The sequence below is a fragment of the Hyla sarda genome, chromosome 4, assembly GCF_029499605.1.
Source record: "Hyla sarda isolate aHylSar1 chromosome 4, aHylSar1.hap1, whole genome shotgun sequence".
Classification (NCBI taxonomy): domain Eukaryota; kingdom Metazoa; phylum Chordata; class Amphibia; order Anura; family Hylidae; genus Hyla; species Hyla sarda.
In genome coordinates, this window is record NC_079192.1 from 252200299 (window position 1) to 252212266 (window position 11968).

The 11968-nt window shown below is 47.1% G+C and overlaps 1 protein-coding gene across 4 annotated transcripts; it reads right to left on the minus strand.

Moving 5' to 3' along the window:
* Nucleotides 1-2223: 2223 nt before the first annotated feature.
* On the minus strand, nucleotides 2224-11930 carry DNAJB9 (DnaJ heat shock protein family (Hsp40) member B9). Of its 4 annotated transcripts, none has more exons than XM_056573919.1 (3): nucleotides 11792-11930; nucleotides 7189-7416; nucleotides 2224-4724 (listed from the first exon to the last, which is right to left on the minus strand). In XM_056573919.1, exons 2-3 carry the CDS (start codon nucleotides 7403-7405, stop codon nucleotides 4273-4275), a joined length of 669 nt encoding a protein of 222 aa, XP_056429894.1. In that variant the 5' UTR covers nucleotides 7406-7416; nucleotides 11792-11930; the 3' UTR covers nucleotides 2224-4272. The 4 variants fall into 4 exon arrangements, with proteins under 4 accessions (XP_056429894.1, XP_056429896.1, XP_056429895.1 ...); XM_056573921.1 differs by lacking the exon at nucleotides 11792-11930 and adding an exon at nucleotides 11680-11756; XM_056573920.1 differs by lacking the exon at nucleotides 11792-11930 and adding an exon at nucleotides 11649-11750.
* Between the last annotated feature and the right edge of the window lie 38 nt (nucleotides 11931-11968).

Below are 11968 nucleotides of genomic sequence, written 5' to 3' on the forward strand. Positions count from 1 at the left end.
AAGCTGTCCACCAAGTCAGACAGATGACAGCTCTTCAGAACCCGAATGCGGAGCCGGGTCTGAGTACGCTAGTTCACCCGGAGATCGGCAACGGTGAGTGGAGGCTCCCGATCTAGGTGACCGGGATCTGGAAGGGCAGGTCGGGGAACGAGAACGGCCCCTAGGAAAGCGGTCGCGAGACTGGGAACGCTGCCTAGGAGCGGGAGACCTGGAGTGCGAGCGACGCCTGTTTTCAGGAGGTGAGTCAGGATAAAAGACCCATGGGCGCCTGTGGGAACGTCGACGGTCCGAAGACGCCGAACTTGTTTCCCGAGGGGGACGCAAGGAAGACTGCCTTAAGGCCATAGCCGCCTCCTTGGAAACCTGTGTCAAGTCTGAGATAGTTTGGGAGAGGGAAGACACCCAAACCGGAGCAGGGTCAGGGACCACAGACACTGAAGGGCCATCTTGGGCAGGGGGAGTAGGGCATGAGGAAGAGCAGGCAGAACAAAGTGGATTCAGCCGAACCCCCCCAAAAATTTTACCTTACACCCTGTACAAGCATAGTAAGTGACCAAAGCAGGGGCCACCTGTCTGAAAGAGGGTTCAAAGCTGGGGGCGGACATAGCCAAGTACAGCTAACTAGTGAGAAGAAAACTGGAACAAGCTCACCCAGGTTCCTGACTGATGTCCCCGCAGCTTCAGAAATACAGGACAGCCGGCTGAATAAGCAGAGATGCCGCGGCCGAGAAGGGAGACCCACAGGAGCAGAGTGCAGCAGCGTCTGTAAAGATGGCAGTGCTGGACCCGGAGCGGAGTCACGTGATCCCGAAAAGGAGGAGTTACTATGCGCGCGCTAGCACGGGAGAGGCTGAGAAAAGCCTGGCGTGCCCGCGTTGCCGCCGGATAGGCTGAACATGCCCTCCCCGTGCGAGCACTGCGGGCATTGGACTCGTGAATAAGGGGGCGGAGCTACTCGTGGACGGGACCAAGCCAAAGCCGCGGAATAAAGTAGCGGCCTGGCTCCCGGCCAAACATGCCGCCCAGATGCTTGTGAAGCCGGCAGCCATCTCCCACTGCGGGGACGGCTGCCGGAGATAATAGCCGAGACCACCCGCGGACTGAGGCAGGTAGGGACCAGACGGCCGCAAATGCCGTCCAGAGAAGCCGGCAGCTGCCTCCCCGTGTGTGGGGACGGCTGTCGATATAGAAGTATGCCGCAGTTGCAGCCAGTTCCCCCCAAGAATGCTCCTCACAGTAAAAGAGCCCCTCCAACCCTGAAATAAAGAATATTCCCATGATTAACCCTTGAGGGCCTTAGGTTAGGCAATTCCCATGATTAACCCATGAGAGGCCTTAGGTTAGGAGAAGTGGGGTGGGTGCGAGGGGTACCGGGGAATATACTCACCTGACTATGGAGTTATAAGTCTGTTCCGCAGAAGTCTTCACCAGACTAAGCCATCTGCATCATGCCAGGCTTCTTTAAGCGGGGCGAGCAGAGGCAATAGACGACCCGGACCCAAGGTAAAAACCTGATGCTGGCCGGTGGCGAGGAAGGGTTAACGGACCATACTCTATGGAACCGTACCCTCAGTCGCATATGGGGAAACAGGCAGCGCCATGCTCCTGTCGCCCCTACCTAGAACAAAAAAAAACAAAACAAAAAATCTAAAACACTAACAAAAAAAAATTAAAAAATAGGCATCACAAGTGGTATCTATATGAAAGATTTTCCACTTGTCAAATACAACCAAGGATTGATTAACATGAATCTGCTACTGTCACTCATTCCTCTTAGATGGATACTGATATGCGAGTCTCCAGAGTGTTTTAGCATGTTTATATGTAAGCACGTTGTATCAAATTGCTATAATCATTTTTATTCTAAAAAAAAAAATTTGGGTGGTGGACCACCACATGAATTTGTTTGATTTTGCTTTAATAAAAGATATTTTAGTGCCCTACTGTTATACTACTTTTTGGTCGACATTATTGGTATAATTTTTTGAGAGATTTTTTACAATCAGGTTTTGGGCAAAAGTGAAAACAGATGTATTTTTCGGTTAGAAAATCTAAAGCAGGAGAAGGCTGCATTTGGATTGTGTGACTGTTGCAGACTGCTGTTTACGGTCATTAACCCATAAATACTGAGCTACACTCCTTCACCCTGTATTTCTCCTTCCTGCTTGATCCTGACTTTGGCTCAAAACAGTCAAAAACTGTTCAGTCTTAAATAAATGAAAAAAAAAAAAACACATGACCAATATACCAATAATCATTTATTTTCACTCATATTACATGAGCTAAGACAAGTGGCATTTATAAATATCCCTAGGATTAATAATCATATGGAATATGCCAAGGGAAGAACAGTAATAAAACACAAAAATAGAACATCTGATAACACTTTGCACACACAAAATTAAACTACATAAATTGGAAAGGTAAAAATATTGCACATTAAGAGTATTCCACAGCTGCATCTGTCCAATCCAATGATGTATTGCTTGTATACTCATGGAAGATAAGTTAAACTCCAATAATCGGAAGATGAAGACTTTTTTTACTAGGACAAAAAAAATAAAAAGTAGTTGCTGTAAAAAGCAGAACATGAGCTAGTCTCAGGAAGACCGCGCAAAAGTAAAAAAAAAAAAAAAAAAAAAAAAAAAGGGGGGGTTTAATTCACTAGTAACTAGCAGCGGGATTCCCGACGAGAGTTACACTACATTAAATTGAATGGGTCAGTGGAGAGTCTGCAAACCTAATCAAATAATTGGTATTGTAACTTGCAGCGGGAAACCAGTTGATAGTAGCAGGGTTTACCCAGAACTAGAAAAAACAAAGCTAATTTCTTCCAAAAACAGCACCACACCTGTCCTCATGTTGTGAGGCATTTCAACTCTCCTCCATTCATACTGCAAACAACCTGAGGACAGGTGTGGTGCTTTTTTTTTTTAAACAAAATCAGCTGTTTTCCTATTCCCAGATAACCCTTTAAGACCGTTACATTTACACACCAGTAACTGCTGAAAACACAACGGAAAAATGAGAAAGTTGAAATTAAGAGCCAGTTTGGATTTTAGGATACTTGTACAAGGAGTTACCGACCAAAATACATCATTCCTGATTTACCGCTAAGGGTATGCTCACACTACGGATTGTGAACTGAATCTACGCTCGCAGAATTCCGCGAGCGGAGAATCCCTTCTGCGGCCGCCGCCGAAATACTTTGCGGTAGGACTGCGCGGCACTGCGCCGTCACCATTGATGGCTATGCAGTGTTCACGGACTTCCGCGCAAAGAATGAACATGAACTTTCGCGCGGAACAATTTCAGCGGCAGAATTGTCCCCCACAAATTCTGCAGTGTGAACAGGTCTCACAGAAACCCATTCACACTGATGTTTATGTTCTCAGCGTGGAATTCTGCAGTGTGAACATACCCTAAATGTTGAAATGCACCTGAACTTGTCATTGATTCAAGTCTCAGACTGGTGTGGCAGTTAGTGGTAAATCGCTACCAGTGTCCACCAACATTACACACATGCAGCCATATAGATCTCAATTACTCTATATTTGTGAAGGAAGAACTTGCAGGAACAGTTAGTAGCTGCTGTCATGCTGCGGTCACATGTGGCAATGTCTCAATTTTACCACTATCTTCCCAAAAAAAATGCTGGGATAATTGTGGTGATACTGAGACACTGTACTCCTAGTTAAGCGCCACATGTAAACACAGCCTTGGGACTTTATATAAAATGTGAACAGGAACACAATTTAAGAGCGATCAGATTACCTGCCTGAATAAATCAGAAGTAATGTAGAAATTATGCTGTTTGCAATGTTTTGAAGGCCAAACAAAGCAAAAAAAAAAAGAAAAAAAAGAAATAAGTGCAAGGATTAGTAAGGAGGAAACAGTTACTTTCAGACATCCACTGTAAACCAGTTTAAGCCAAAACCAAAATGTTGTATCTTACATTATTCAGTGTATACTACAGCCATGGAAATCTACTGGAGCAGGCCATGCATAGTTACCCTTCTAAAGGCAAAATATAAAAAGGTTATATACCTGGTTAGCAGTTTTACAAAGAAAACCTAGAATAAGTTAATGGTATCAGAATGTAACAATAGCACCCTATTACATTATATCACACAATGGGCAGACTATGCATGGGGCAGTAGTTTTCCTGCTATTAGATGTATGCTCTGTTTAGGCTGCTCACTGTAGCACTTTTAGATTCTAAGAGTAAAGCTTGAACTGGTACGGTTCATATGCTTTTCACTGGTTGGGCCGTCACTGCCCTGAACAGTCTGTATAGGTTGTGACCATGTTTCCTCGTCGCTGAGTGACTGTTCTGCAGTGCTTGCTCGATCCATGGAATCTGCTTTCTGTTCTCATATTGTGTCTTTGTGAGTTGCCAAAGCTGCCAAATGTAAACATCTTTTCCATATCGTCAAACATGTCATTAAATAAACTTCCTCCAAACCCAAAGTCATCAAAATGGCGTCTATGCCTATTAGAAGGATCGTGTTGGCTCCTAAAGTGGGCATTGTCAAAGTGTCTTTTTGATCTAGTGTTTTGGCTCTCCCCGAAAAAGTCAAAGTCTTTGAACAGATCATCAAAGTTAAAATTGAAATGTTGGTGGAAATGCTTGTCATTGCCCCCTCTTCCTCCAGTATTGAACGCATCATGACCAGACTGGTCATATTCCTTCCGTTTATTTTCATCAGATAGGATCTCATATGCTAGAACGAAAAAAAGGATAGTTTTATAAGAAAACGTCACATTTACAAAAGGCAGAATTTACAAATTTTTGTGAAATCTAAATTACACAGAATATGTATGCAGTGATACAAGCTAAGTTAATGGAAAATAAAATTCTGCATAACATTTTTAACTTTGTTTCAAGGAAGAGAGGAAATAAGAAAAAGGTTCTGAAGACCCTTCTGTTTGGTTCACACTATTAAAAAGGCTCTTAGTTTGTGGTATATGCCAACATATCGCACATTATACCCACACTTTGTCCACAGATTTTAAAGGGGTATTCTGGCTTTATACACCTTATCCCCTATCCAAAGGATAGGGGGCTAAGATGTATAATCGCAAGGGTCCCGCTGCTGGGACCCCTGCAATCTCAGTGCAGCCCTGGCATTCTGTGCCAGGTGCTGCCCCTGAGACCAAGACGTGACATCACAGGCACGCACCCTTGTGACATCACGCCCATCCATTTATGGGAATGGGTGTGGCTGATGTCACGCCCCCTCCCATAGACATGAATGGAGGGGGTGTGGCATGACATGTCTCGAGGGCAACGCCCGGCACAGAATGCTGTGGGGTGCACAGAGAACGCGGGGGTCCCAGCGTCGGGACCCCTGTGATCATACATCTTATCCCCTATTCTTTGGATAGGGGGATAAGGTGTATAAAGTCGGAATGCCCCTATAAAGGGACTAAATGTAGTCTACTAGCGACTACGATCAGTCCATATAATATTTAAACACGACTTATATTTGAGACCATAAAATAAAAGTACACTGCTCAATTAAAAAAGGAACACTAAAATAACGCCCTAGATTAATGAACTAATCGTATGAAACTTTCGTCTTTACATAGTTTAATGTGTTGACAACAAAATCACAAAAATTATCAATGGAAATCAAATTTATCAACCCATGGAGGTCTGGATATGGAGTCACACTCAAAATCAAAGTGGAAAACCACACTACAGGCTGATCCAACTTTGATGTAATGTCCTTAAAAAAGTCAACATGAGGTTCAGTAGTGTGTGGCCTCTACGTGCCCGTATGACCTCCCTATATTGCGTAGAAACAGAATGGCATTTTTTCTTCAATTTTGTTACTCAAAATTTTTCTGTTTCACCGTGGATTTTTGGGTAAAGTTACCGTATATACTCAAGTATAAGCCGACCAGAGTATAAGCCGAGACCCCTAATTTCAACCCAAAATCCCAGGAAAAGTTATTGACTCAAGTATAAGCCTAGGGTGGGAAATACATCATCCCCCCCTGTCATCATCCAGACCCGTCATTAACATCCTCATCATCATCATCACCGCCTGTCATCATCCAGACCCTCATCATCATCACCTGTCATCATCCCCTTATCATCCCACAAATCCCCCCTTCATCATTCCCTTGTCATCATCCCCACCCTCCATCATCCCACACATCCCCCCCCTTCATCATCCTCTTGTCATCATCCGCCCTCAGTGGTCTTCAACCTGCGGACCTCCAGAGGTTTCAAACCTACAACTCCCAGCAAGCCCGGGCAGCCATCGGCTGTCCGGGCATGCTGGGAGTTGTAGTTTTGAAACCTCCGGAGGTCCGCAGGTTGAAGACCACTGCGGCCTTCGACATCATCCAGCCCCCTCTCACCCCCTTTAGTTCTGTACAGTACTCACCTCCGCTCGGCGCTGGTCCAGTGCTGCAGGACTGTCCAGAGAGGAGGTGGTCCGGTGGGATAGTGGTTCCGTGCTGCTATCGTCACCGGGGGGCGCCTCTTCTCCGCGCCCAGAATAGAGGCGTTGCCTTGACAATGACGCAGAAGTACGTTGGCAATGAACGTACCTCTGCATCGTTGTCAAGGCAACGTGACTATTCTGGGGCCGGGCCCGAAGCGCTTAGAAGAGGCCTCCCCGGTGAAGATAGCAGCCCGGAACCACTATCCCACCGGACCACCACCTCTCCGGACAGTCCTGCAGCACCGGACCAGCGCCGAGCGGAGGCGAGTACTGTACAGAACTAAAGGGGGGGCTGGATGATGTCGAAGGCCGCAGTGGTCTTCAACCTGCGGACCTCCGGAGGTTTCAAAACTACAACTCCCAGCAAGCCCGGACAGCCAATGGCTGCCCAGGCTTGCTGGGAGTTGTAGTTTTGAAACCTCTGGAGGCCCGCAGGTTGAATACCACTGCGGGTGGAGAGTTCACTCGAGTATAAGCCGAGGGGGGTGTTTTCAGCACGAAAAATCGTGCTGAAAAACTCGGCTTATACTCGAGTATATACGGTACTAATGTCACTGCAAAGTAGAATTGGTGGTGCAAAAAAAAAAAAAAAAAAAAAAAAAAAAGGCCATCATATGGAATTTTAGGTGCAAAATTGAAAGTGATTTTTAGAAGGTGATGAGGAAAAAATGAAAAATGCAAAAATGGAAAACCCCTGCATCCTTAAGGGGTTAATATTAGATAAACTTACCTTCAGCTATTTCTCTAAACTTTGCTTCAGCATCAGGACTTTTATTTTTATCAGGATGATATTTCATAGCAAGTTTATGGAAAGCTTTTTTGATCTGACGCTCTGAGGCATTATTTGGGACACCCAATATGTCATAATAAGTCTTTTTAGCCAGTATAACTTCAGATATCAATAATATACAAACTGCAAATGTGAGCACAGACTGAGCTGAAGCCATCGCTGAAGTTCCTGTAAGACAAACACATTCGACAAGTTATAATGTGTAGGAAGATTGCATCAGATCTATTGTAGGTCCTTAGGCAGTACAAGGTCTAGTATGAACATGTTAGGATTTTATTTTATTATATATACAGCTGTTATTATACAGGTTCTATTTAAAGTTATTTGTGTTCCTATATGTGGGTGATGCAAGTCCAACAAGGGGTATCAAACGAAGAAAGCTACTAAAGTTTATAACTGTACAATAAAAGCTGAGAATGACAGGTCCTCCAGAGTGGAAATAATGCAGAATCACTACTTCCAACTTTTAAGCCTCACATGACTCTTGAAATTGACACCTAAACCAAAAAGAATTAATTTACACAATGCTAAATTAAGCTTTAAAAAATAAAAATAAATTACAAAAAGGTTTTATTTCAGATATATACATAAAAACTATCATAGAAACAAAAGTTTAATAGATCAGTGTGAGAACATATGGAGAAAATTTACCCCAACCTGTGTAGAGGAAGAGTGGAGCAGTTACCCATAGCAACCAGATTGCTTCCTTAACCCCTTAAGGACACATGACGAACTGGAATATCATGTGTCCGCTCCCGATCTATAACGCGGGGCCACGGCGTCATAGCGGGTCGGACCCGGCCTCTAACAACGGCCGGGACCCGTGGCTAATAGCGTACGGCATTGATCGCTGTGCCGCGCTATATTAACCCTTTAGATGCGGCATTCAAAGTTGAACACCGCGTCTGTTCGGGATAGCCGCGGCGAAATCACGGCATACCGAACAGCAGGAGGGTCCCTACCTGCCTCCTCGCTGTCCGATTGCCTGCTTAGTGCCTGAGACCCAGGCATGAGCAGTCAAGCGGCAGAATAATCAATCACTGGTTTCCTATGAGAAACCAGTGATCAATGCAATAGATCACTGTGTGCAGTGTTATAGCTCCCTATGGGAGCTATAACACTGCAAAAAAAAAGTGGAAAAATATCATTTAACCCCTTCCCTATTAAAAGTTTGAATCACCCCCTTTTCCTATAAAAAAAAAATAAAAAAAAAAACTAAATAAAAATATATGGTATCGCCGCGTGCGGAAATGCCCGGATTATAAAAATATATCGTTAATTAAACCGCACGGTCAATGGCGTGCGTGCAAAAAAATTCAAAAGTCCAAAATAGTGCATTTTTGTTCACTTTTTATATCATGGAAAAATAAAAAGCGATCAATAAGTCCTATCAATGCAAAAATGGTACGGTTAAAAACTTCAGATCACGGTGCAAAAAATGAGCCCTCATACCGCCCCATACACGGAAAAATAAAAAAAGTTATAGGGGTCAGAAATGACAATTTTAAACATATTAATTTTCCTGCATGAAGTTATGATTTTTTCCAGAAGTACGACAAAATCAAACCTATATAAGTAGGGTATCATTTTAACCATATGGACCTACAGAATAAAGATAAGGTGTCATTTTTACCGAAAAATGTACTACGTAGAAACTGAAGCCCCCAAAAGTTACAAAACAGGGTTTTTTCTCAATTTTGTCTCAATCTTTTTTTCCGTTTCACCGTAGATTTTTGGGCACAATGACGTCCTTACAAAGTAGAATTGGTGGCGCAAAAAATAAGCCATCATATAGATTTTTAGGTGCAAAAGTGAAAGAGTTATATCTATATATAGCCCATAGACTATATAAAGACCAACAAAACATAAACCAAATTGTCATTTCCATAAATGGTCACAAGACAGGGGGGCACTATTACAGCTGATGCCTCCAGTCAGCTCCCAAAGTGCCAGTGACCCCATGACAGGAGAGGTCACTACCTACACTAAGAGGGGAGAGCCTTGTCAGCCCCAGGACAGGAGAGGTCACTACCTACACTAAGAGGGGAGAGCCTTGTCAGCCCCAGGACAGGAGAGGTCACTACCTACACTAAGAGGGGAGAGCCTTGTCAGCCCCAGGACAGGAGAGGTCACTACACTATGAGGGGAGAGCCTTGTCAGCCCCAGGACAGGAGAGGTCACTACCTACACTATGAGGACAGGAGAGGTCACTACCTACACTATGAGGGGAGAGCCTTGTCAGCCCCTGGACAGGAGAGGTCACTACCTACACTATGAGGGGAGAGCCTTGTCAGCCCCAGGACAGGAGAGGCCACTACACTATGAGGGGAGAGCCTTGTCAGCCCCAGGACAGGAGAGGCCACTACACTATGAGGGGAGAGCCTTGTCAGCCCCAGGACAGGAGAGGCCACTACACTATGAGGGGAGAGCCTTGTCAGCCCCAGGACAGGAGAGGCCACTACACTATGAGGGGAGAGCCTTGTCAGCCCCAGGACAGGAGAGGCCACTACACTATGAGGGGAGAGCCTTGTCAGCCCCAGGACAGGAGAGGCCACTACACTATGAGGGGAGAGCCTTGTCAGCCCCAGGACAGGAGACTACACTATGAGGGGAGAGCCTTGTCAGCCCCAGGACAGGAGACTACACTATGAGGGGAGAGCCTTGTCAGCCCAAGGACAGGAGAGGTCACTACCTACACTATGAGGGGAGAGCCTTGTCAGCCCCAGGACAGGAGAGGCCACTACACTATGAGGGGAGAGCCTTGTCAGCCCCAGGACAGGAGAGGCCACTACACTATGAGGGGAGAGCATTGTCAGCCCCAGGACAGGGGATGTCACTACCTACACTAAGAGGGGAGAGCCTTGTCAGCCCCAGGACAGGGGATGTCACTACCTACACTAAGAGGGGAGAGCCTTGTCAGCCCCAGGACAGGAGAGGCCACTACACTATGAGGGGAGAGCATTGTCAGCCCCAGGACAGGGGATGTCACTACCTACACTAAGAGGGGAGAGCCTTGTCAGCCCCAGGACAGGAGAGGCCACTACACTATGAGGGGAGAGCCTTGTCAGCCCCAGGACAGGAGAGGCCACTACACTATGAGGGGAGAGCATTGTCAGCCCCAGGACAGGGGATGTCACTACCTACACTAAGAGGGGAGAGCCTTGTCAGCCCCAGGACAGGAGAGGTCACTACCTACACTATGAGGGGAGAGCCTTGTCAGCCCCAGGACAGGAGAGGCCACTACACTATGAGGGGAGAGCATTGTCAGCCCCAGGACAGGGGATGTCACTACCTACACTAAGAGGGGAGAGCCTTGTCAGCCCCAGGACAGGAGAGGCCACTACACTATGAGGGGAGAGCCTTGTCAGCCCCAGGACAGGAGACTACACTATGAGGGGAGAGCCTTGTCAGCCCCAGGACAGGAGACTACACTATGAGGGGAGAGCCTTGTCAGCCCCAGGACAGGAGACTACACTATGAGGGGAGAGCCTTGTCAGCCCCAGGACAGGAGACTACACTATGAGGGGAGAGCCTTGTCAGCCCCAGGACAGGAGACTACACTATGAGGGGAGAGCCTTGTCAGCCCCAGGACAGGAGACTACACTATGAGGGGAGAGCCTTGTCAGCCCCAGGACAGGAGACTACACTATGAGGGGAGAGCCTTGTCAGCCCCAGGACAGGAGACTACACTATGAGGGGAGAGCCTTGTCAGCCCCAGGACAGGAGACTACACTATGAGGGGAGAGCCTTGTCAGCCCAAGGACAGGAGAGGTCACTACCTACACTATGAGGGGAGAGCCTTGTCAGCCCCAGGACAGGAGAGGTCACTACCTACACTATGAGGGGAGAGCCTTGTCAGCCCCAGGACAGGAGAGGCCACTACACTATGAGGGGAGAGCCTTGTCAGCCCCAGGACAGGGGATGTCACTAACTACACTATGAGGGGAGAGCCTTGTCAGCCCCAGGACAGGAGAGGCCACTACACTATGAGGGGAGAGCCTTGTCAGCCCCAGGACAGGAGAGGCCACTACCTACACTATGAGGGGAGAGCCTTGTCAGCCCCAGGACAGGAGAGGTCACTACACTATGAGGGGAGAGCATTGTCAGCCCCAGGACAGGGGATGTCACTACCTACACTAAGAGGGGAGAGCCTTGTCAGCCCCAGGAGAGGTCACTACCTACACTATGAGGGGAGAGCCTTGTCAGCCCCAGGACAGGAGAGGCCACTACACTATGAGGGGAGAGCCTTGTCAGCCCCAGGACAGGAGAGGTCACTACACTATGAGGCCGCTCAGCCCCAGCATTCCACTCTTCATACCAAGTGCCATAGAATAGCATGGGGGCAGCACTGTACCCTCTCCTCCACCCCACACAAATTACCAGTACAATCCATGACTAACAGGCAAAAACCGGTCACCAGGGGACACAGACCAAGCTACAAGTCAATATCACAACTTTCCAGCCATTCGCCCTCTGACCAGATAACGGTACTCCTAGCGGCACACGTTACCCTATGCAGAGCCCGGTACCGGGAGTTACTCACCAGCCTCCCGCAGACAACAGCAGTACCACCGAAGCCCGCGGCGCTTCTATACTGCACTGACACTCGAGACCGCCTCCTCTGCTGCCAGCCGCTCTGCTACACGACACGCTCTGCCATTGGCCGGCGAAGCCCACGTGACTTTAGGCGCACGTGGAAGGCTGTTGTTTTACAGAGCTG